Source organism: Trachemys scripta, chromosome 6, assembly GCF_013100865.1.
Source record: "Trachemys scripta elegans isolate TJP31775 chromosome 6, CAS_Tse_1.0, whole genome shotgun sequence".
In the NCBI taxonomy this organism is placed as follows: Eukaryota; Metazoa; Chordata; order Testudines; family Emydidae; genus Trachemys; species Trachemys scripta.
Window position 1 is genome coordinate 58,083,471 of NC_048303.1, and position 26,830 is coordinate 58,110,300.

General features: G+C 40.5%; 1 protein-coding gene across 1 annotated transcript in view; it reads left to right on the forward strand.

Moving 5' to 3' along the window:
* Positions 1 to 26,830, forward strand: part of LNPEP (leucyl and cystinyl aminopeptidase) — an 86,341-nt gene that overhangs the window by 26,682 nt on the left and 32,829 nt on the right. Inside the window, exons 2-3 of the mRNA XM_034773312.1 lie at positions 17,887 to 18,727; positions 23,761 to 23,899. Of these exons, the coding sequence (XP_034629203.1) occupies positions 17,887 to 18,727; positions 23,761 to 23,899 (980 nt within the window). The remainder of the gene's footprint in view (positions 1 to 17,886; positions 18,728 to 23,760; positions 23,900 to 26,830) is intronic.

A 26,830-nucleotide genomic window follows, 5' to 3' on the forward strand; every position in this document is an offset into this window, starting at 1 on the left:
ACTTTGGGATATGCTTTCCAAGTAGTGTGCAAGAGTTTTTTGTTATTGCCCATAAACACCAATAGTAGCTGTCCAGCTAAATCCCCATATGCCTCTTTGGAAAGCACATCCCTCTCCAGGTGGAATTGCATGATTCTCCCTTTCTCAGACCAGGCCCTGGGCTGCACACCATAGTGATCAGCTGTGATTTTCCCAGCAGCTCTAATATATGTTCAGTGTCCCCTAGTTCTGCTCTCTCTGGGAGCTATGACAGTGGTATCCAGTAACCAAATAGTCTTCTTAAAGTATTGTTGTTTTATGTAGAATCGTGATAGAGAAAAAGATCTTAAATAATAAAACTATAGACAACACTAGTTTGCCAGATGGCTGTCCACCTTCCATGTGGCAATGCTGGTAGGTCTAAACTTTGTATAGATTAGGGGTTCTCAAACTGGGGGTTCGGACCCCTTAGGGGGTCACGAGGTCATTACATGGGGGGTCACGAGCTGTCAACCTCCACCCCAAACCTTGCTTGCCTCCAGCATTTATAATGGTGTTAAATATATTAAACAGTGTGTTTAACTTATTGGAGGTGTCGCACTCAGAGGCTTGCGATGTGAAAGGGGTTGCCAGTAAAAAAGTTTGAGACCCACTGGTATAGATGCCCAGGGACAGCTAAGGTGTCTGTGTCTCTCTCTCTCTCTCTCTCTCTCTCATAGTCTTTTCCTTTAACTCACAAACCAATTATCTCTCCCCCTGAGCTGGAGAGTGTTGCTTTAAATCTTGCCCAGTCCTTTGATCCCTTCCTTTGTAAGAGAACCAGGCACTCTTTAACTGTCTGTAGCCTTTTGATCAGTTAGTTCCCAGCACTGGCAAAACAGTGGTGTCACTTCAAGTTAGAACCTGGAAGTAGGCCATTGTCCTCTAACTGCCCCCAACTGTGTGTTTTGTTATAGTCAGTGTGGCTTCCCTGCTTGTTTTTTCCAAGAGATTCCTATTAAGCTAGATCTGTACACCCATATAGGAAAGTCTAATAACTCCATTTACAGAAACTTCATCTCACTGACCAGGTCTGATACAGTGTTTATAAAACTATTGCATATCAATATTCTTAGTTAATTACATACTTGCTGTTGTGGATGCAGAGCTGCTCTGTTTGCTGTCTGTTGCTCTGGATTAAAATGGTCTGTATTGAGCCATTCCTGCTTGGGGTGGGAGGTAAGGTCTGGCTTCTAGTGGCATTTTGTATCTGAGGCAAACTGGTTCAACGGTCTTCGCTATGTAGCGTTTTGAGAAGAAAAATCTAATTACTGTGTCTAATTGTAATAAGGAAAGTTGTTTTCAATAGTGTGCAGATTTTCACACTTCTTACATCCTCACTGTATAGCATTTTTAGAAATTCATTTCCAAGAAAGATTAGCCAGATCTAAAGCTGGTGTAAATGGGTGCACTCTCCTGCACTAGCTTAAAAAGTGGACTGTCTAAATGGGTCAGGCTTTCAGCAGAGCTTTGTGGATCTTCCTCTTAAGAAAAGCATATGCAGGGCAAATGCAATCATAAGCAAAAAAGGGGGGGAAAAAAGAGAGAGGTACTTTCCTGGGACCGAGTACTCGTTCCATGGATTGAGCATGATACAGAGAAGGCTTTGCCGCTTTTAGAGAAATACGATTGCAAATGATTCTAAAGACTAACAGTGTGAAAGTAAAGCAGTTGCAGGCCTGTTCTCAGTAGTTTTTTTTTTTTTTTTATCTGTTTGCAGTGCACTTGGAGAGAGATTAAAAGAAGCAGGTGTAATTTTGTAATTGGGCAGAAGGAAGTCTTCCTAATATTAAGTTTCTTTAGAGGTAGGTAGGGGTGTGTGTGTGTGTGTGTGTGTGTAAAGATGTTGTTGAATTTCATAATTACCACTTCACCTTTAAATGCCTATATGGTCTCATTCTAATCCCTGCAAACATCACATCCTATGGCTGTCTAATATTTTAGAAATCCAGTGGATAAAGTCAGTTGGATGTTGTCAGAGTAGCCGTTTTAAAAGCTAGTCTGTAAATACAGGTCCACATGTGTGCTCCACAAATCACAATTAGACTTTTCCTTCACTACCTGTGACACTAATCATTCTCAATAGGGAAGGTGCAATTTAAATCATGGTAACCATTCTAGTCCAGCTGCCTTTTGCCTAATGACCTGAGGTTAGTCCTTTCTGAATTTCACTTTTTTTGTTTTAGTTAATTTGGCAGTAACAATTGTCTGTGCAGCTAGACAGTTGGAAGTGTGCAAATGCTTTCCATGTAAGATGGAACTACTGCCAATTTACAGTAGATCAGTTTGCTCAGTAGCCAAGACTTGGCCTATTCCTTACCTATCTCTGCACGTTTCTAAAGTGCCCAATCCTGTCATAGATGCCCTTACACAACTGAGAATTGAATGAAACTACAGTACTTGCATGCATACATAATTTTATGTATATATGTGTTTGAAGGATTGGGGTCTTAATTCCTTACAAAACTGAGATTAAGACTCGTGACCCAATCAGCAGGAATGGCAACTGAATATGGTAACGTATGCAAACAACCAAACACTCTACCCAATTTGTCCATCTAGAATCATAATCAAAAGAATAATTTAGAAAGGAGAAGCTTTGTGCATTACTGATAGGCACTTGCAGTTTAAACCATTGTTTAATGGTACACATACAACTAAGTTTTCAACACAAAGGTATTGAACAGATCTGGCTCTTCAAGAGGTGGCTTTTAGCAGCATTTTAAATACAAGTCCTTTTACTGCTGTTCAGTGTTAAATAACTGGTTTAACTTTTTTTGTACAGTTTGTGGGCAGTCTTCTTTTATTTTATTTATTTATTGCTTTCAATATAACTCGATTTAAGTGGTTGAAAGAGGTTGGGAGTTACAGCATTTGAGTCACTCCCTTCTCTTCTGGATTTTCGAAACACATCTCTGACTCTTATCTGATTTGTGCATTTAGTATAGAAATGTGTTTTTATATTTAAATTCTTTATGGGGAATGTTAAAATATTGTTTAGAAAAATAATCTTTACAAATCTGGAAAAGAGATCAATAATTTTTTCTTTGGGATTCATTTTGAAATGCTAAGTTTTTAAGACCCGGGTTAACTGTTCTGTCTCTTCCATTTCCAGACAAAGTGCTACAAAGATGTCAAACATCAAATTACACTCAGCAGTACTGGGCTTCCTTGTTTTTAAAATGTTAAAAGAAAATGTTTGTCATATAGGGAAGACCTAGACTCTACATATTGCTGATTGAGCAAAGTAGTTTAAACCAGTTGTGTAACTGAAAAAAAACAAAAGAAATGTAACCAATACTGTATTTTTATTATGGCCATTAGTAAAAGTCAGCCAACACTATTGTTCAGAAAGCAGTTGTACTTCAGTGGAGCAGAAATGTTTTGGGTTTATGTAGAACCCATCACTGCACTAACTACAGTCCTTCTGTAAAAAGCAACAGAGGGTCCTGTGGCACCTTTAAGACTAACAGAAGTATTGGGAGCATAAGCTTTCGTGGGTAAGAACCTCACTTCTTCAGATGCAAGTAATGGAAATTTCCAGAGGCAGGTATAAATCAGTATGGAGATAACGAGGTTAGTTCAATCAGGGAGGGTGAGGTGCTCTGCTAGCAATTGAGGTGTGAACACCAAGGGAGGAGAAACTGCTTCTGTAGTTGGGTAGCTGTGACAATGGACCCCTTTTCTCAATGGGTCCATTGTATAGCTGATGGTCCTTAATGGGCCATCAAGCAGGCTAGGCAGAGCTAATCTCAGCTTGTCTGGGATGTCACCCAGAAGCATAGCATAAATTTGCCATACAGACAGTACAGAGCCAATATTCATAACTTCGACTACAAAAGTGATACACACATATAGACAGCATAATCATAACCAGTAAACCATAACCTTGTCCTAGACACCCCATTTGACCCCCTTTATACAAGATTTGGGTGCCACTACAGGACCTTGGTTGCAACAATGATCTATATGGTCCCAGATTATATCAATAACGTCACAGTAGCCATTCACAGTCTTTGTTTAATCCTGATCTGATGGTGTCAAATTTGCAAATGAACTGGAGCTCAGCAGTTTCTCTTTGGAGTCTGGTCCTGAAGTTTTTTTTGCTGTCAGATGGCTACCTTTACATCTGCTATTGTGTGGCCAGGGAGGTTGAAGTGTTCTCCCACAGGTTTTTGTATATTGCCATTCCTGATATCTGACTTGTGTCCATTTATCCTCTTGCATAGTGACTGTCCAGTTTGGCCAATGTACATAGCAGAGGGGCATTGCTGGCACATGATGGCATATATAACATTGGTGGACGTGCAGGTGAATGAGCTGGTGATGTTGTAGCTGGTTAGGTCCTGTGATGGTGTTGCTGGTGTAAATATGTGGGCACAGTTGGCAACGAGGTTTGTTGCATGGGTTGGTTGCTGAGTTAGAGTTGTTATGGTGCGGTGCATGGTTGCTGGTGAGAATATGCTTAAGGTTGGCGGGTTGTCTGTGGGTGAGGACTGGCCTGCCTCCCAAGGTCTGTGAAAGTGAGGGATCATTGTCCAGGATGGGTTGTAGGTCACTGATGATGCGTTGGAGAGGTTTAAGCTGAGGACTGTAGGTGATGGCCAGTGGAGTTCTGTTGGTTTCTTTTTTGGGCCTGTCTTGTAGCAGGAGGCTTCTGGGTACATGTCTGGCTCTGTTGATTTGTTTCTCTATTTCCTTGTGTGGGTATCGTAGTTTTGAGAATGCTTGGTGAAGATCTTGTCCTTCTGTCAGTGCTTAATTTCTAATGAAAGTGGCGTTGGGGCTATGAACTGCCAAGCCTAGAAGTACCGAGGCTCAGTTCTGGCACAAATTAAGGACTGACTTCTGTATATCTGAGTCTCTGTGTGAAGATTGAAGTACTTAGGTTTTATCACGCAGATGCCTGAAGTTTAATCAATGCCTGTATCTGACAGGTGTGTAGCTTTACTGTAGTGAAAATGACTGACTACTCTATATATTGTTTGGTGGGGTGGTGGTGGATGAGGTCTCAGTTACTGCAACAGGCAGGTTTCACCTAGAGCTGTGTAAATAATTGTTTCGCTATTCTGGGGCTGTGGATTCATGTCTGGTCAATGCAAACAAAATTTTGTTTCACAACTTTTGACAAACTGAAAAATTAATAATTACTTGGGTTGGACAAAATGTGTTTGAAAACTAAATGAAATGCTTCATTTCAAAGCTTTCTTAATTTTGAAGAAAATAATTTCAAATCAAAACATTTCATATTGCTACTTTTAAATAAAATGTTTGTATTTTGTTATTTCTTTCCCCAGACCAAAACAATTTGGCAAATTGCCAAAATGTTTTTGATTGACCTGGATCTGCCTCCCTCCCTCCCTGAGTTGGTGGGGTCTGTGTGTCTGGAAAAAGTCTTGTCTGAAACTTTTTTGTTTTTGTTTGTTTCTAGCTCTAGTTTCAGGTATTTCAGGCAGCCAGTCCATTAGTGTTCTCTTACTGTTCCCCTCTCCCTTTAACCTCTTTGCAATAATCTAAAATAAGGGCGGCTTTACAAAAAAAAATTGAATTGCTTTATTTTGTTGTAAAATATTAGCAACTCCTATATCTTTATTTTGATTAAAAATTTGGTTAAAACTTAATTTAAAATTATATCTTCATGCAGAAAGAGGAAACTGCCTCTTGGCTCAGTCCTTACTGTCCCTTGAAAGGGACCGAGTAAAAACATCAGGATTTTGGTCCATAATGTGTGCTGAAAACTTTCACTGTCCTTGTAAGGCAAATTTCTGTGTTAGGAAGAAGGATCAGGCTCTAAAATCCTATTAAATTGACATTTAGTTTTGCTATTAGCTTCAATAGAAGCAGTATCAAGCCATTAACAAGTAATTTTAATAGGAATAATGCTTCTGTATTTTTAGTAAAATTTCCTCGTAAACAGTGCAGCTTCTTAGACATTCATCATCAAGTTAAGGAATGTGTTCTTTGGTGGAAGGTTGGGTGTTGTTGGTTTTTTTTTTTTTTTTTTTTCCTGAAATCTCTAACCCTCCTAGTCTTTCTAAAATTCCCACTTGCTCAAACCTACAGAGGCAAACCTGGAGACTTTGTATGAGTGAAATATGTTTTTGTTCCTGCCACCAATGCTAATCTTTCTTTCCTATCAAATTTTAAGAATAAAATGTTCTTTGTGAAGGGGAAACTCCTTGATTCTTATACTTATGATTAAATGTTTTGTTGATTTATCCCAACAAACTCCCAGAGTTTCTGTAAATATTATGGATTAGCAATAACCATTAACTTTACAGCAGCTGGTCTATTGCTCGATATTGATAGCAAGAAAAAAGCTATGTTCAGACACAGTGTACTACTTGTTTAGTTCCTCCATTCTGTGTTTGCCCTCAAAGTTTTTTATATAGTTTCCTCTTCTCTGCCTCTGGGAAGCACTGCATAGCAAGCTTCTAAGAGGTTTCATTTTACTTTTACAAGGAATCTTAATGCAGATTGATAGTTTAGTTGTGCATAACACCTCCTTTCTTTTTCAAGAGAACCAGTTTTGCTGCAGGCGTTTTAAAGCAAACCTATTTTTCATAACACAGGCTAGCCCATTACAGTAAGTTTGAATCTCATCACCTTTTAACACCAGAATGTTTTAATTGTTCTAAGAAGCTGCATACATTTGTCTTGGTTGTAATGGATTCTGTGGTTTCTGTAGTTTAACAAAACAAACAACCCCCTTCTCCCCCCAAAAATCACACAATACTTCTGATATTTTAGGGTGTTTTGTGGATATGACGTTAAACAGCTGTGTTAGTGAGCATATTAAGACTAGCAAAATTATTAAGTAATCAGTTGCTTTTGCTTCTAATTTCTATCAGTTTTGGTGTCTTTTTTGGGGGGGGGGTGAGGCAGGGATTGTGCTAAAAGGAGAAAATTAAAATTGTTTTGACTATAAAACAATGCTTCTAACTGTGACACTGTAATATCTCTGAAGCTCAGGCTGTTCTCTAGGCCATCTGTATGATGTGACCTAAAAGTGACTGACACAGTCATAGGCCAGCGACTTCACAAAGACCACCAACATGTGCACACTCTGTGGGTGGGTCTGTCTTGAAGTAATTCATGGCTGTGTGTTAGCAACATGCTGTATCTAGTTTCCATTCTGTTGTAATTTTTCTTTAGCTTTGGGACTCCTTGCAAAGCCAGGGAAGGGGGAATAAGATGCACAATAAGTATTGTAACTGATGCCACTATAGGGTGCAGAGTAGCAGCCCTGTTAGTCTGCATCCGCAAAAAGAACAGGAGTACTTGTGGCACCTTAGAGACTAACAAATTTATTAGAGCATAAGCTTTTGTGGACTACTTCTTCGGATGCATCTAATAAACATGTTAGTCTCTAAGGTGCCATAAGTACTCCTGTTCTTTTTTAACTATAGGGTGGTGTGCTTTCAGCATATCCGTCTCCTTGAGATGTCTGGTCGCAAGCCATGTGTATTTCGGGAGCTGAAGATGCTCCAGGTCTTCGGTGAGTTCATCTAAAGCAGGGGTCGGCAACCTTTCAGAAGTGGTGTGCCAAGTCTTCATTTATTCACTCTAATTTAAGGTTTCGCGTGCCAATAATACATTTCAACGTTTTTAGAAGATCTTTCTATAAGTCTATAACTGGGATCGGCAACCTGCGGCTCGCCAGGGTAAGCACCCTGGTGGGCCGGACCGGTTTGTTTATCTGTTGCCTCCGCAGGTTCGGCGGATCACCGCTCCAGGCCAACAGGGACTGCGGGAAGTGGCGCAAGCCGAGGGGTGTGCTGGCTGCCACTTCCCACAGCCCCCATTGTCCTGGAGCGGCGAACCGCGGCCAGTGGGAGCCGCGATTGTCCGAACCAGCAGATGTGGCAGATAAACAAACCAGCCCACCCGCCAGCGTACTTAACCTGGCAAGCCGCATACCAAAGGCTGCCGATCCCTGGTCTATAATATATAGCTAAACTATTGTTTGTATGTAAAGTAAATAAGATTTTTAAAATGTTTAAGACGCTTCATTTAAAATTAAATTAAAATGCAGAGGCCCCCCCGCACTGGTGGCCAGGACCCGGGCAGTGTGAGTGCCACTGAAAATCAGCTCGCGTGCTGCCTTTGGCACATGTGCCATAGATTACCTACCCCTGAGCTAAAGTAAGGATTACTTTACTAAGGCTGTCAGAAACAGAAATGTGCAAAAAACACAAATACTTTCAATTAAAAGAACTGATTTTTCCAACAGTTCCTAACCCAGCACGTAGGGGCAGTTTGGTACAGGAGTATAAAGTAACAATCTTGTTAAGGCTTCCTGTGGACCATCATCCTGCTGTGCACAATCAGTTGTCCCCATGCCTTATGCTTGCAAGACACTGCTGTGTGCTCCTTCTGCAGCTATTACTGGCCCTCTTTCTTTGTCCTGCTCTCAGCCTCCAAAACGGAATTGAAAGCTATCTAACCTTCCCTTTGCAGCCATCTCTCAATCGTTGGCTACCACTGCTGCTCATGCACAGCTTCTGGCTGTCTCCCGAGAGCCTGGTCTCCCCTGAACCTAGGATACTAATTCCGTTTTGTCTAAGGAATTATAGAGCACTTTACTGGCCAGCTGCTGAACTGGGTAGCACAATGCCCTCTCCTGGCTAGATCTTCCTTCTCCAGCTCAGCCATAGTAGAGGTCCTGGAGGGAGGAAGGGAACCCAAACATGAGTCAGTAGGTTCATTAGAGATTCATGTGCTCTAAATTTCCTGTTCTGAAATCTTGCAAGAGTTGCACACCTCACATTGTGAAAAATATTATTTAGACTGATAAATGTGCAACTATCTAAAGCCAATGCTGAGAGAAAATTTATCTTCAAGCTGGTTTTCCTTCATTAATAAGACAAATACAATATTGATCTTACAAAATTGAATCTGCATCCATTTAGCAGGGACAAAGTCCACAGAACTTGTTTAACATATGTACTGTTTGTTAGCAACCAGCGCGAAGGAAAGGCAAACATTTTCAGTCCTGGATATTAGTTGGGTATATACAGCCATGTTTAGGACCCTAAAGAAGCCTGACTCTTTCAGAGTTGTTGAGCACTTGCAGCTCCCATCGAAATCCCTCTCACTGACACAAAATCAGTCCATTGTCCTTAATTCAGCACTCCCCGTTCCCCAGTGCCCAGCTTCTATTCCATAATTTTGGGCAATGACTTCCTTTCAGCCTCTTAATATTAGAAGTGTGTTTTGCTTTGCTCATCTTGAATTCCCCAGAATGTCTGGTTTCTTTTGGGTTTTATTTCTTTAATTAATGACCGCTCAGTATGTCTTTTCAAGCCTCACAATTAGACCATCACTAATTCTGACACCTAAGTTTCCTAGTTAATAGATCAGCTGAAGTCCCACGTGCTATTTGCTCTGTCAAAATATAGTAGTATGCAGCATTTTTTGTAGCCCGTGATCCAAGGATATTGGAGAGACAAGATGGGTGAGGTAATATCTTCTGTTGGTGACCGAGACAAGCTTTTGAACTTACACAGGTCACTGCACTCGGTGTGAGAGCTAACTACAAGGTGGAACAGATTATTTAGCTGTAGCACTCTGAGTACATTGCCCAGACCTGAAGAAGAGCTCTGTGTATGCTCAAAACTTGGTCTCTCACCAACAGAAGTTGGTCCAATAAAAGATATCTCCCCCACCTTGTGTTTCTAAAATACAGTAGGGCAGGGGAAGGGAATTATGACACTCAACTTTGCATTAAACTCTGGGTTTTTAATTCTGTCCATTCTTTTTCACTAATACAGGTGTAAAACATTACCTTTAGAATTTAATCAGTTTCTTAATGCCTGGTTTCTCTAAAATGAATCATATGTGGAAAATGTGCTCTAGAGTGGGTGCATAACTGGTTGAAAAACAGTATTCAGAGTACTTATCAATGGTTGGATGTCAGACTGGGAGAATGTATCTTATGGGGCCCTTCAGGGGCCTCTCCTGGGCGTGGTGGTGGTCAGTCTGGCTTCTGGAGTGAAGAATATGCTTATAATGTTTGTGCATGACTGCAAGCTGGAAGGGTTGCTAGCAGTTTGGAGGGCTGAATTAGCTGTCACAAGGACCTTGACAAATTTGGTCTGAAATCAACCACGATAAGTCAATAAAGACAAGTACAAAGTACTACATTTGGGATGGAAAAATTAAATGCATGAATATAAAATAGGGAATAACTGGTTGGATATTAGAGCTGCTGAAAGAGATCTTGGGGTTATAGTGGATTACAAATTGAATGAGCCAACAGTGTGGTGCAGTTGTGAAAAAGGCTAATATTACTCTGGGACATGCAATGTAACACATTGGGGGTAATTGTTCTTCTCAACTTGGCATGGGTGGGGTCTCAGCTGGAGTCTTGTGTCCAGTTTTGGACTGCACAGTCTAGGAAAGATGTGGACAAATTGCAGAGTCCAGAGGAGAGTAACCATAAAAGGTTTAGAAAACACGAACTGGGAGGAAAGGTTAAAAAACAAACACCCCTGTGCATGTTTAGTCTTGAGAAAAGAAGACTGTGTGAAAGGGGGGCCTAATAAGTTTCCACGTATGTTAAGAGCTGTTCTAGAGGACTGTGATCAATTGTTCTGTCTACTAAGGGTAGAACTAGAAGTAATGGCCTTAATTTGCATCAAGAAAGATCTAGGTTAGATGTTAAGAAAAACTTTCTAACTATAAGGATAGTTAAGTAGCCATGGAATTGGTTACCAAAGGAGGTTGTGGATTCCCTGTCTTTGGAGGCTTTAAGCAAAGATTAGTTGAACACCTGTGGTCGAAGTATACTTGGTCCTATCTTGGGGCTGGATTAATGACCCCTTGACCTTTGGATAAATTTTTATGTTTGGATGGCCCCTTTTAAACAAACTGGCCTTCATCATCATTAATAACATTAACATGAATAAGCAACTGCTCGTTACCTGTTTTGCTATCTCTAATTTACCAGCTAAGCATATGAAATATTTTCAGTAGATTGGAAAATGTATATTTAGTCAACAGTAAGTATCTTCTATTAGCATGAAATCCATCCCCTTCCTGGAGTGTCTTTGCATAGTCTGGGGTGATTTACATTTGTCGGAGATGGATTTTTGCCCTCCAACTTGTAGATTGGGTGTATTTAGACCACCCTTCTTTGGCTAATAATCTGGAATACCAGCCCACTGTATGCATGAAAACATGGATCAGATATAGACCATGTAGTAAACTACAGCAATACAAAATGAACATGTCATGCATTAAATGGGTTAAAAACTGACACATTTCAATGTAATTGCGAACTGGGAATCATCACTGATGTGGTGTGTTTCTAGTGGAGTTTTGGAGAGTAACTATTTATTTTATTTTTAAATCCATGACTTGGAATTTTGCAGATGACCCATTCTGGGGGACTGGTAAGGAATGAAGAGGAAAGATTTCTGGTATATACTCACGTGGATTGCTTGGTAAACAGGGTGCAAGCAAACAATACACTTTTTAATATGGTCAAACACGTGTAGTACAAAGACTGTAGACCATATTTACAGGGAAATATCCTGGGAAGCAGTGAGTCTGAAAAAGATGTAGAGATTACGGTGGAAATCAGCTGAACGTGAGCACCTGTTGTGACACTGTGGCCAAAAAGGCTGCTGCAGTCCTTGGATGCATGAACAGGGGAATCTTGAGTGGAAAAAGAATATTACCGCTGTGTTTGGCAGTGGTGTGACTGCTGCTAGAATACTGTAGCCAGGACTAGTGTCTACAAGTCAAGAAAGCTTTTGACAAACTGGAAAAGGTTCAGAGAAGAGCCATGAGAATGATTGAAGCATTAGTAAATGTGCTTTATAGCGATAGACTCAAAAAGCTCAATCCATTTAACTTCACAAAGAGAACGTTAAGAGTGACTTATAGATTGCAAATATTTGATCTAGCAGAGAAAGATACAACAGAATCCAATGGCTGGAAGTTAAAGCTAGACAAATTCAGACTGGAAATAAGGCATACATTTTTAACTGACAGTTATTAACCATTGGAAAATTTACTAAGGGTTGTGATGGATTCTCCATCGCTGACAATGTTTTTCTAACATGTGTGCTAAGAATTATTTTGGGGAAGTTCTGTGCCCTGTGTTTATAAAAGAGGTCAGAGTAGATAAGCAAAACAGTCCCCTCTGGCCTTAGAATGTATGAATCTGTGTTTATTTGCTCTTTGCCTCCGGAGGGCATTAATTTTTGTTTGAAGCTTTCCATTCCTGCTAAAGAGGAGCATACAGTTTCCCCTGTAGCGTGAATACCAGCAGACAACTTTACCTCTAGCAGCCGTCAAGGTGTCTTCTGCTATTTTAATAAATAAATACAATAAGTTACAGTAAACTTGCTCTATTGTATGTTTGCTTGGCTTACTATATTTTGAAAAGTTAAAGTGCAAAAGACTCCCGAAAAACAAAACATTTCACCCCCCCCCCAAAAACCATTATCTTGCTATCATGTTAAACACAAGCCTACCCCTTGCAGAAACCATCTTTTGCATATTAGGATCCGTATCTTTGTTTTTGTACCATACTTCAGATTTGAGAATTGAAACCTTGTAACTCAAAGTGCATTAGCTGAACAGCATTTAAAGTATCAGTTCCTCAAATTTACTCCTTTTCATATTTCTATGCAAAGCTTTGCATATATACCCTGTATTTTCAATTGTTAAAACAGAAAATTTGATTCTAGTCTGAGGCATCAGCATAGTTCCTATCTTTGAAAACCCGATATGGTGCATGCTGTTTCAATATGTTATACTGGCTAGAGAACAGGTGCCATGCATCGTTTAAAAAAAAAAAAAATCTTCAGTTAATTTTACACCCTCTGCCTATAAGCCCTACAGTGGGGCCAGGCAAAAAGAACACTGTTGGCTCAGAGTAGTCTGTCACCCAGGAGGGTACTGGATCAAGCCATTTGATCATAGACTACAAAGCCAGAAGGGACCACTGGGATCATCTAGTTTGACCTGTATAACACAGGTCAGAGAACTTGTTTAAATTTAATTCCTGTTTGAATGAGAGTGCATCTGTTTAGAAAAATATCCAATCTTAAGTTTAAGAATTGCCAGCGATGATGAATCCACCACTACACTGGTTAGATGTTCCACTGGTTAATTATCCTCACTGTTAAGAATATGTCACTCAAATTGAGGTCCCCTGTGTTAGGCCTGTGAGGAGGCGGTCATTCTGTTCTCTAGTGTGATTTGGTGGTCTGTAGCAGAAACAAGCTGGTACCCCATCTTTTGTGTTTTATCTGTTAGGACATTTATCCTGAAAGCTTATGGATCACTTACTTCTGAGTTATCAGTGATTCAGAAACAGTTAATGCCGTCTTTGATGTAGAATGCCACTCCTTCTCCCCATAAAAACAGTATGTGTCTAACTGCCTCAATGTGATCAAAGGACCAGCTATGTCTTGCAGTGAACTTACGTATTTCTTCAGTTTGTGAAAAGAGCAGTTGATGGAAATGCTTATTAAATTACAAGACTGACTTGGAAAGCCTGGATGAACCTGAGGTCATATACTCTACAAGGGTAAGACCTGGATGTGGAAGGGTTCTCTACAGTGCCCTTAGCCCCGATTGTCTTAGCCATGTGTCCTTGGTCCTTCACGTAAACCACACATTAAAAAATCCACCAACTTAGAGAATTGCTCTGCTACTTCTTCAGTGTAATAAAAGTGAATATATTAAAGAAGTTCTTCCTAGAACAAATTATTTTGTGTTCTGGGAGGCAGAGCCACAGTATACATGTAGAATGTCGAGGATAGTTCAAGGTCAATGTATAAAGGAAGAAAGAGAATTAAGAAATAAAAAGTCCTTTTTCCAATGATGCTCGGGTTGATTTATTAAAACAATACAATTGTTACTGCTAAAACAAGCTTGTGCTGTTATCCTAGTTTTAGCAACCTAAACCTCTTTGATACTACAGAATATGTCAGTATAAAAGGGAGCAAAATACCCATAATGATTTAAAAAAACCCTATATATACTTGGTTTGTCATATTGTGGACCTGTCCCATTCTCAGCAATGGTTGTAGTTCACATCCAAGGTTTTATCCTGTTTACAAAACACAGTTATGGTCCCATGAATATTGCAAATTGGAGCTATATCATAACAAGTTTCAGACAGCTGTGTTGTCATGGGTTGCCTACATTGACTTATTTGTGGGTCATCAGTTACAAATTCAGTCTAGTAAGGCAGACTGATTCTGCAATTCTAAATTTTCACTACAACAGTTGTAATTCAGAAAGCCAACTTTCCTTCTCTTCTCTTCGTGCTCTCCCAATCCTGGGCCAGCTGTGCACTCTGAGTGACCTCTGGTGTAAGCTAAAGGAGCCTAAAGGCTGACTTTCTTTTTTTTTTTTTCCAGGTACTGTTTGGTCTGCCAATGGCCCCAGAGGGGCTGGCAAGTAACTAGGGATCCCTGGGTCAGAAGGACACCCTGTGCACTGAAGAGGGGTGGCAGAGGAGTCAGTATGCTGTTTCTGTACCATCAGAATACACGCTATGGTGATTCTCAGGGCTGCTTAGCAGTGGCAGTGATGTGCAAAGTAGTCCTAGAGCAACGCAGGCTCCATTTATTCAGAAACTATTGTCCATGTGTCCTTGTGCTGGGTCCTGTGCCTCAGTGTCAGGTTTCTTGGCATGGTAATGTAGAATTAAATCTTGGGGTTTAAAGCACTTGTATCTTTGGGAACTGCCGTGATAGCTCAGTGGCCCTATACTGCTTTTATCTTGGCAGATGAAACTTCTCCCACTTGTTGTACTCCTACTTTTCTGCCCTTGTTAGTCTTGACTGGAATCTAACCTTGTATGAATTTAAATTAATCTTTTTTTGTCAAGATTTGACTATACTTCTCCCTGCTACTGGTGTTTGGTGTGAAAGAGGACAGTGAAGTGTGAAAATACAAAGATTACAATCCTGTTGTTCAGGCCTGGAAAAAGTCCCTACATACAGCTTGCTTAGAATACTGTATATTCTTTGCTCCTTTTATTCTTGCTAGCACGGAGAAAAACAAAATGCAGCTTATCTAGACATAAATCTATATTTAAAGCTGGTTCGCCTCAGAGTTGTTCCTGTAAAGCTGTCTGATTCCTCTGCCTGTATAGGTATGTATCTCAGGATTGGTAACTTCAGTGACCCACAAGTGCTCTGTTACTTATCTATATGTGTTCCAGTGGAAATAGTGTGGGTGGTGCCCTTTATCTTCAGTAAAGTTGTGACTTGTTAACCTAGCACTGAGTTTGGAAAATGGTTGTGTGGTTTTTAACAATAAAAACAAGCCATTTTTCTGCTACTGGCTAGATTGTCGCCAATTTCTGCAAATAATTCTAAGTGCATGTTTGGGGTGGTTTATATTTAAAACAAAACAAAAAAAGAGAGAGAGGCTGGCCTTTTTCTCTCTAGTTCAAGTGTGATTAGTTTGGCCTTCTATCTTAATTTCTTAGGGAAAAGTTCTTTCCAGTCACAGGTATGCTCTGTGGCCCAAATAATTTTTAATGTATACAATTTTGAGGTGAACTGGAGAATTATATCCGGTAGTTGGCTTAGGAGCAGCAAGGGAGAATTAGATGTAAACTGCTTTTTGAAAATACAGTGTAGTGGTTCCCAACCTTTTGAAATCCTCTTTGCAGAAGAGTTGTGGATGGACTTCCCTGTTTTGAAGACACTGGTTTGGTGAGTTGTGGGTGTTGTCCCTTGATGTTTTAAAGCTGTTTTAGTCAAGAAACTTCAGATTAGGTTAATTAATCTGTCCTTGCTGAGGTGAAGTGCACGGGATTATATTTGAGGAGTGGGGAGCTTTATTTTAGAGGCTGTTGAATTGGGATTTAGAAATATAACCTAGAGGGGAGAGGGTCTGATCGAGTGGACTGACGGAGAGAGGGTTGGTAACCTGAAACAACTGAGTTCCATTTCCGCATTCTCTTGCAATGTTAGACAAGATTTAAAAAATCCATTGTTCACCTAGCTCTAGCTGAAAAGTCATGTTCTAGGCCATAGAAAGTCACTTTTGTAGAACTGCTCAAGGAAACTTTATTTTTTCCTTGTGAAATTTTGACCAACACTTTCTTCCCCTCTGTCATTTAAAAATTGACTGATGTCTTTTGGCAAATAAATTGTTTTCTTGAGGGGAGAGGTGGGAAGATAGAAAACTTTCAACCAGTTAAACATGTCTGCTTTCTGTTGTACCTATCTGGCTAAGAAACTTCATCTCCTACAAGCAGTGTCCTCCTTAAATGATCAGCTAGAGCCCTAGTTCAGCTTCAGCCATGCACTTGAGTCTCTTCCTATTCAGTCAGCACAATGCTTAAACATGTGCCTAAAATGTAAGCTTATGCTTAGGATCTTTATAGAATTGGGGTCTATGGTAACTGGAGAGCTATCATATCCCACATGTTTTCTTTTCTTCTTTCCTTACCTGACTGTGGAGCCTTTGTCATCTTCCCGGATGGGAGTCAGCACTCATTCCCTGACTTGATTCAAATTTTATTTGAATTCAAATAATGTTTAAGAGAAGAAATGGATCAAAACCGTGTCTAAATGTCTCTTGGAGACAAAATTCTGAAAGCAGCACTAAGAAGTTAAGCATAAATTACAGAAGTCTCAACAAAATACAAAGCTGGTATTGGGGGTTTCTGGCACAAAAGAGATTCAGGGTTGTACCAGTCTACTGCTGTGTGTCTCTCTTCCTCCCCCCCACTTCCCCATTCTACTAGCTTTTCTTAGTCTGTCTCCTCCAACACTTCCAAAGTCCCTTAAAATCAGTGTCTTTCCACTGACCGCAGTGGGCTTTGCTTCAGGCCCATGGTTATAATAAATGCTTGTTCTCTCCAAAGCCACTTTATGACCTGCTTTCTGGTCCCTAGGCCTTGCATCAGTTCTGTCCATGCACAGGGATAGGATTCCTTATTCCCCTCTGTCTCCTTGGTAGTTGGTTGCCCAAAGTATAAATTACTTATACAGAAGTTAGCCTTGTAGCCATGTCGATCCCAGGATATTAGAGAGATGAGGTAGATGATGTAATATCTTTTATTGGACAAAATTCTGTTTGTGAGAGACAAGCTTTCGAGCCACACAGAGCAGCTCTTCACATATGTTTCACGTCAAATTATCTGTCACTCTTGTAAAAAGTGACTCTTGAATTTGAACTTTTAATTGAATACATATAACCGTTATTAAGATCCAGATTTATGGAGATGTTTTACTTTAGTAAGCACTTTTAACTCCTTTTTATGCACAGGCTTTTACCTAGGACATGGGGACTAAATCTTAAATGAAGAGCGCAGTTGCAAATGTAGTATATTATCCTTTTTTTATATAAAAGGAATAGAAAATTTAAGCAGATCCCTCTCCTAAAACAAAATAGTGGCTTGATATTTGTCTTCCACTGGTTTAGCAATCAGCACTTTGCTAAATCCTTTCTACAACACAACTTAACACTGAATGTGGACAGGGCAGTTAATGGTTTTTAAACATATACTAGTTGGCTGTGGTTAACCATAGGATCCTCCATGTTCTTACATGTGTCCCTCCCCACAAGAAAGGCAAAATCATGTTGGTAACATTATGTTAAAATGTTAGTTATGCAGTTTCCCAGAGCAGATTAGGCCAAAGGGTTGCATGAATGTCTCCAGGAATGTTGCTAGTCAAACCAAAAATCATCACTGTATGCAGAAATATGTACAAATATTCTCCAGAATTGGAGCTCTCTCAGTAAGAGGTGCTGCACAAGTGCTTTCCATTCTCCACTACTCCCACTCTGTAAGTTATCTTTTGGGTTGTCATAGCCATAGCCATACCTTTTTAGTTATAACATGCTCTTTTTTTCTCTCCTCCTCTTCTCCCCACCCAGATCGAATTCAGTTGCCCAGGAATATGATTGAAAACAGCATGTTTGAGGAAGAACCTGATGTGGTTGACTTGGCAAAGGAGCCTTGCTTGCATCCATTGGAGCCTGATGAAGTGGAATATGAGCCAAGAAGTTCACGACTACTGGTGCGTGGCCTTGGAGAGAATGAAATGGATGAGGATGAAGAGGATTATGAATCATCAGCGAAATTGCTGGGCATGTCCTTCATGAACAGAAGCACAGGTCTCCGTAGTAATGCATCTGGCTATAGTCAGAGCTCAGATGGATCATGCTCAGTGCCCTCTTTAAGGACCATGGTGGTTTGTGCAGTTGTTCTTCTGATTGCAGTTTCAGTAATAATGGTGATCTACCTTCTTCCCAAATGTACCTTTACCAAAGAAGGCTGCCATAAAAAGAACCATACAATGGAACTGATATATCCTCTAGCAACTAATGGAAAGAAATTTCCATGGGCAAAAAACAGGCTTCCCAGTAATGTTGTACCACTACACTATGATCTCATCTTGCAGCCAAACCTAACAACTACAGAGTTTGCAGGTTCTGTACAGATAACGGTTAATGTCATCCAGGTCACTTGGAATATCATACTTCATAGCTCAGGACTTAATATCACCAAGGCAACTCTGACTTCAGCAGGTTGGAATCAGGCAAAACCAGTTGAAGTCCTGGAATATCCAGTGCGTGATCAGATTGCAGTTGTGGCCCCTGATGCTCTACTTGTTGGGCAGAACTACACCCTCAGCATAGACTATTCATCTAATTTATCAGATACCTATTATGGGTTTTACAAAGTCTCCTACAAGGATGAACATGCTGAGAAAAGGTAGGCTAATGAATAAGTTTTCTCATCCCTATATTTCTAGGTTGTTTAGTGTGTACTCGTTTGCACTTGATTCGTTGATTAAAAATAATGATGGGGGGAGGGCAAGGAGCAATGACTCGGCTGTGTGGTTTTTCTGACTCCACACCTGAGCCCTGAAGTGTATAGCAAAGGAGTTCTTCAGGAGACAGTTGCTAACAGTCTGTCTGAAAATGAGCAGGGTTTTTGCTTTTTTATTTAAAAAATTCCTTTGGAAATACAACGTTCACTCTGTTTTGAATATTAACTCTTCGTGTTGATGGCAGCTTACACAAAGATCAGGTCCACCGCAGGAGAGTGAAGCAGAAGTTTTCCATGATTAGAATCAACACTGCTTCAAGAATCTCTTGCATGGGTTGATTTGTTATAGCACAGACCGTCCTTCAGTTCTGTTTCCGGCTTGTGGATAGTTATCTTGTTAGGTTATATTAATCTTATGTCCTTTCATGGTTTTCTCTCAGATTGGTGGTGGTGGTTGTTGTTGTCGTGGTGGTGATAATGAGTCACTACTGCAGAGGGATCGATACTCTTAACCATGAATGTTAATGATGGGAATTTTTCCAAAAGACCACTTGGTCTACCTCTTACTAAGTCAATAGAAAATCACAAGGGTTGTACTAAGCGTCTTTCTTCTGGTCTCTAAGAAGTAGGCAAGTAATAAAGGCTTGATGATGATGATGATGACTTTTTTCCATATGTAGCCAGGTTGTGATAGGTACGATTTTATGTGAGTAAGGCTGACTCCTTGAGCAGTCTCCTTGATTTCAATGGGGCTACTTGAGGAGTAAATTAATATTAAAGTGTGGCACAAGCTGACCAATAATATTTCGCTGCCTGCAGCTCTTAATTAATGACATATAAGGGACCTGAATAATCCAGACTTAATTTTAAGTCTAATCCATTTTAAAAAGAAAACCAGCTAGTGTAAAGTTTATTAGTTTGTTTGTTTGTTGGTAGACAAACAAGAGAGCTGCATAGTGTAGGAAAGATGTTTTGCTGAGCTTTCACTAGTTTTAAAAAAATAAAATCTTGTTTACCTAACTAAATGATGCAGTTGATCTCCCTGCCTCTTGCCATAACACACTAACAGCGGTAAATTTTAAAAGGCAACACATTTTAAAAATGTAAAAGTAAATGCTTTTTGATGTTACTTAAAATTAACTTATAGAACTTGTCACCATCAGGATATCAATAAGGCAAATCACTTAATATATACAGGAAAAGGGTTGTATACATGTCATTTTGAGAATAACTTCTGCTACAAAAACTGGGGTACACTTAGTCTATAAATTGTAACAGTGCATGCATTGATCACCCTCTAACAGGAAGAATCCTCATGTAACACAGACACTTGTCCTCCAGTCCCCAGATGATATATTCTGTTGTGGAACTGGGTACATCACAGTGGGTTTGACTCCCCCCCCCCCCCCCCCCCAAGCACCTGGCTTTTGAAGATAGAAGTCTGTGTTAGACACCATTGATTTGTTCCAGGTTGGCTATGTCTGGCTAGCCAATTTTCTGAACAGTCAATAAAAATGCCATATTTTCCTACTCAGAAAGAAACCTTATCCATAAACAAACATCAAGGAGAGGATATTCATAAGCATATGGTGACATTCACTCTCTGGAGGGTACCTGGTGACAGATTCTTTTCCTAGTGTTGTATCCAGCTGTTGATCTTTTTTCCTTTATTCTTTTGGCTTTGAATTAAAATACCAAAGATTCTCATGCTAGTGAACCAAAGATCACTATAATCTGAGGTGTCGATTACCTCAAAGTAGCATTACCTGAAAGATTTAAATAGTGAGGAAGCTGAGAACGCAGGCATTACAATGAAATGAAATAAAATAACTGCAGTCAGCACTTAAAAGGCAAAATTCATTAATGCCAATAATTGTGGGCAACTGGTTCCATTTTGCTTTTGTTTTCTATTAGGTTCCCTTCCAAAAAAAGCCTCCCTTTATTCTCCACATTTAATTTACTTTAACATTATAGTTTTTAAAAATGCAGGCTGTTGAAGGGTGAAACTGACCTGTTAGTGTGTGAATGATAAATTAGTCTCTGGCATCAGTCCGGGGTGCAGATCCCTAGCCCTGGTTGTGCAGCAGCGGGCAATGACCCTGGGCTCTGGCAGGTGCTGGCCCTGGATGCTGACCTTCTGCCCTAGCTGTCTGGCAGCAGACTTCTGCCCCTAGCCCCAGCCATGTGGCAGCAGGCGCTGGCCCTGATGACTGACCCCTGGCTGTGTGGCAGTGGGCACTGATCCCTGGCCCTGAACCCTGATCCCCAATCCTGGTAACAGAGCAACTGGCGCTGAGCCTGGGCTCCAGTAGGTGCTGGCTCAGGGTGTTGACCCTCATCCCTGATCACGCAGCAGTGAGGTTCCCCCATCCATCCTCCCTGGCCCCTGCTGATCCCAATCCCTCCATCCAAGTCTTAATTAGCCAGGACTTGTTGTGAAAAGTGGTAGTAGCAAAGATACAAGTATCACTTTTCATAGTATTATTTTTATTATCTAGTTCGCAAAAAAACCCTACATAAATAAATTGCAATGATTTGGGCATGTATACATGTCCATATATTAGGGCTGTCGATTAATTGCAGTTAACTCACATGATTAACTCACAAAAATTAACCGTGATTAATCGCAGTTTTAATCACACTGTTAAACAATAGAATCCCAATTGACATATTTTTGGATGTTTTTCTACATTGTCAAATATATTGACTTCAGTTACAACACAGAATACGAAGTGTACAGTGCTCACTTAATTATTTTTGATTACAAATATTTTCACTATAAAAATGATAAAAATAGTATTTTTCAATTCACCACATACAAGTACTGAAGTGCAATCTTTTTATTGTGAAAGTGCAATTTACAAATCTTGATTTTTGTTTTGTTTAGTTTTGTTACATAACTGCACTCAGAAACAAAACAGTGTAAAACTTTAGAGTCTACAGGTCCACTCAGTCCTACTTATTCAGTCAACCGCTAAAAGAAACAAGTTTGTTTACGGGAGAGAATGCTGCCCGCTTCTTATCTACAATGTCACCTGAAAGTGAGAACAGGCGTTCCCGTGGCACTTTTGTAGCCGGCATTGCAAGGTATTTGTTTTGCATATCTGGCACATATTCGTATGCCCCTTCATGCTTCGGCCACCATTCTAGAGGTCATGCTTCCATGCTGATTGCGCTCGTTAAAAAAATGCTTTAATTAAATTTGTGACTGAACTCCTTAGGGGAGAATTGTATGCCTCCTGCTCTGTTTTACCCTCATTCTGCCATATATTTCATGTTATAGCAGACTCGAACGATGACCCAGCACATGTTGTTCATATTAAGAACACTTTCATAGCACATTTGTCAAAACACAAAGAAGGTACTAATGTGAGATATCTAAGGATAGATACAGCACTCAACCCAAGGTTTAAGAATCTGAAGCGTCTTCCAAAATCTGAGAGGGACGAGGTGTAGAGCCTGCTTTCAGATGTCTTTAAAAGAGCAACACTCTGATGCAGAAACTACAGAACCTGAACCACCAAAAAAGAAAATCAATCTTCTGCCGGTGGCATCTGACTCAGATGATGAAAATGAACATGCGTCAGTCCGTACAGCATGGACACGTCCTCTGGAATGGTGGTTGAAGCATGAAGGGATATTTAAATCTTTAGCACATCTGGCATGCAAATATCTTGCAATGCTCGCTATGACAGTGCCATGAGAACGCCTGTTCTCAATTTCAGGTGACACAAACAAGAAGTGGGCAGCATTACCTTCTGCAAATATAAACAAACTTGTTTGAGCAATTGGCTGAACAAGAAGTTGAACTGAGTGGATTTGTAGGCTCTAAAGTTTTACATTGTTTTGTTTTTGAGTGCAGGTTTTTTTAATACATAATTCTACATTTGTAAGTTCAATTTTTGTGATAAAGAGATTGCACTAACGTACTTGTAATGAGGGAATTGAAAAACTACTTTTTTACTGTGCAAATATTTGTAATAAAAAGATACAAAGTGAGCACTATACATTTTGTATTGTGTTGTAATTAAAATCAATATATTTGAAAATGTAGAAAACATCCAAAATATTTAAATAAATGGTATTCTATTGTTTAACAGTGTGATTAATCTCAATTAATTTTTTAATCACTTGACAGCTCTAATTCTTTTTTCTAAAGTTAATTAAGTATTTTAGGAAAAAGTGTCGGAGAGCCACCAGCAACAGTTGGTGGCCACACTCTGAGTCCACCAAAAAATTTGTTGAGAACCCCTGAGCTACCACCTCTTAGACAGCTGGATTTACAATTGCAGTGGAAGAAAAGCGAGGGAAGGTTTAGTGTCTGCACTGAAGTGGTGCATCTGTGCTGCTGTAGCATTTTTAATGTAGACTACCCAAAGATAATGACTGGGCAAGCTGTTGTCCACAAGTCAGTGGCAGGGTGGGAAACAGTTAGATGGGACATGAGTGGCTCTTCCTGCCTCTTTGAAGGTTGTGGATGGACAGAAGCAGTCAGTCATCCTGTCTGCCAGTGAGGCATGAAGTTTATTCCCATTATTAGACACTTAAAAATAAAAGTGCCTGGTACATGTGTCTTAGTCTTCTTTTGAGCTATGTACTCTTAGGGATATATGAGCTTTTGAGTACTTGGCTATTGGGACAATTGTTTACTGATAATGTGCCCTATATTTCAATCTAATCGGTTTATAGTTTGGTGAATTAGACAAACCTATATCTTCTGACTGCATTATGCTGGAAAGAACATTGAATAAAAATTGCATTGAAAAATCTTCTGAGACTTAAATTGATAACAGGCCTTTCTTAAATGTGTGCTTATTCTATCCTGACAAATCATGGCTACCTCTCTGTTCCCAGCCCCTCCCAATAAAACTTCCTTCCGTTCTAATCCTCGAAGTAACTGTTCTTGATTTATTAAAGAATGATAACGCCAACTCTTATATTTTTAACATGTATTTTTTTTTTTTTCTCCCCATTAGATGGCTTGCAGCAACTCAGTTTGAGCCTCTGGCTGCAAGGTCTGCTTTTCCCTGCTTTGATGAACCAGCATTTAAAGCCACTTTTCTAATTAAGATCAAGAGAGATGAACAGCACTCCACGCTGTCAAATATGCCAAAGGTACAGTTATGCTCTTCTAATGCACGAATATTAGAGGATGGATGTGTGTCTTTTAGGTGCTCTGTATTAAAAGTACTCTGAATCACTTTGTTGATTTGTGTCACAAGGGTGCATAGATGGCCCAGGCAAGGGTCTGTGCAAGACACCATACAAAAGGCTGCCTTGCTCCAAAGATCTTAAACATTTAGATTTAAAAGTGTATCCCAGATCAAATAGCTATTCCATGTAATGTAGGAACAATTGAATGGCTACAGCCAGCGGTTGGCTGAACTGGCATGGGATGGTATATCTACATGGACTTTGGTTGCTGCACCACTTTCTGTCGAACTTAAGATTCTTCTTGAACGCTTGGTCCGTGTGGATCCCATTTATGGTGTGCATGAGCACAAGATTGAAATCTTCTGTTCTGCAGCGTCCGTTGGGACAGTACCTGCACCCTACATGTCCTTGTGCTCCCCAACACAATCACTTATAGAGCAGAGCATCCCTGACTGTCTTTCAGTTCCCAGTTATCGCCTGCGGCAGCAAGATGCAACTTGGCAGTGTCTGCTTGCTACCCCCTAGCAGCCATCCACCAAATCAGTGTGTAACTATTAGATAAGTTAGCATAGTGATGAATTTCTGCCCTGTTGGCAGTCTAGTCGGTTTTGTTTAAAATCTTCCCTTTCGTTAGATTACTGCTTGGTGCCAAGGCACCTTGCCACCTAATGGCTGAGCCTAAACTCCTTCTCTTTGCCGTTCACTTAGTCTCCAGAATCTAGTAGAGGCCCTGATGTAGAAGTTCTTCACTTTTCCTAGGAATTCCTCAAGCAGAGCAACTCCCAGTTGCCACCAACTAGGAGTCTGCCTTCGATTTTAACCTCCAGAACTCCTAACTCTCTTCCACCCCACCCACCCACAGCATCCTGATATCCCTGATAGACTTCTCCTTGTACCGTCTCAACCATTCTGGGCCCCTTATGTACCCTCTCGTATGCTGCTCCTCTGCCTCTTGCTCTACCTACAAGTGAGCTTGATCCACTTTGCCAGTTAGGTCCCTTGCTAGATCACTTGATGAAGTAGACAACCCAAGAGAATAAGAATATGAGTAGGAGGCAGATGCTCAGGAGGAAGAATCAGAAGATGACTCCTTCCAAGATCCCCAAGAGACTCCTCTTAACCCTTTTCAGCTGAATAATCCTGAAAATTGATCTTCCTTCTCTCTGGATGAGGCGGTGACATCCCCGCCAATATCTCATTCTGATGACTTCAAGCCCTTTCAGGAATTGTTAGGAATGATAGCAGACACTCAGGATGCTGAATTATCTGTACAGGAGGAACCACATATGTTATGTGATACTACCCATTCTGATTTCCCAGCCAGATTGGCAATGCCAATCAATGAAGGCATTCTAGAGCCTGTAAAATACCTATGACAGGTTCAAGCCTTTTATACTTCCAACAGCAAAATGAGCAGAGAAAGATACCAAGTCACTCCAAAAGGATTGTAGTACAGGAGCGATCCAAGCAGATAGGACCCCACTTCTAAGAACAAAAAGCCCAAGAGTTTGATCTCTTGGGTAGAAAGGCCTACTTTCTGGCATCTCTTCAAGGGCAAATAGCCAACTATAAAGCCCTGTTTGCGAAATATGACTACCTTGTCCCAGGCTAGGTAATCATTAATTGATGCGCTCCCCAGGAAGGTGGGCTGATCTCTATTAAGATCGTTAGGAACACCCATGCTCTTTGTATCACTAAACCTCTGACTATCATAAGCTGGGACTGGACAAAAGGGGATGGAGCCACTCAATAATTTACCATGTTCTGTTCACTCTCTCTGAAGCATCTGGCACCACCAGTGTCTGAAGACAGGACTGGGCTAGATGGGCCAATGGTTTGACCCAGTGTGGCCATTTTTTTTATGTTCTAAAGTGAAAGAATTTTTCTATCTGGGCTTTACAACAAGGTCTCAACCCATTACAAGCTTCTATTCCCAAGAGTGCAGATCGTATCCTCCAGTTCAAGCTGTCAGGCTTACCATCAGCTGTCAGGGTCCATTTAGCAGTCATTTCAACTTGACACCTTCCTGTTAAAACTTTTTTATATTGTATTCTCTCATCCCATTGTTTCAAAATTTCTAAAAGGACTGGTTCATGCACCCTGAAGCTTCTCCTATCCTGGGACCTTAATGTAGTTCTCATGGGCCTCATGGAAATCTTATCCAAGTCCTCACTTCACCAACCTAGTCAAAACAGGCTATCACCTCAGCCTGGAGAGTTAGCGAGATTTGAGCACTAACAGTAGGATGACTTCTCTCGCCTCCCCCACATTATACTGTCCACAGGGTTAAGGTAGGACTGAGTCCCCACCTTAAATTCCTGCCAAGATGGTGTCTGATTTATCACATAATCCAAACCAACAACCTCTTTATCTTCTTTCCCAAATCACACTCAGACTTGGAAAAACCAAGTTCCATACATTAGATGTTTCCAGTGACCTTTGTTTAGACCAAACAAAGCTATTCAGTTGACCCCTTTATCTGTGGTACTGGAAAAGGCTAGGAGAAGTCAGGCCATCTCTTCCTAGGGATTATCCAAGTGGATCCCTGATGCATTACAATGTTACCAAATAGAAGATATGCCCTTTCCCACAGGTATCAGGGCCCACTCAACTAGAGCCAAGGCAACCTCTTCAGCATATCTAAAATAGTCCTATGCCTGAGATTTGGTGCTCAGCCCCTTACTTTTACCAAACATTGTGCCCTGGGTTTGGCAACTAGATTAGATGGCAAATTTGCTGTTTCTCTTCTCCTGAGCTCCCTACCTAGATTAGTCAGCAGCTGCCACTCCTCGGTTCCCTCCATCTGCCTGGCTCCTGCCCTTGCACCACCACCCAAGTTTGTCTGTCTCTCACTGTGGTACTTCTGCCCAGCTGTAATTAGTCCTTTCTCTC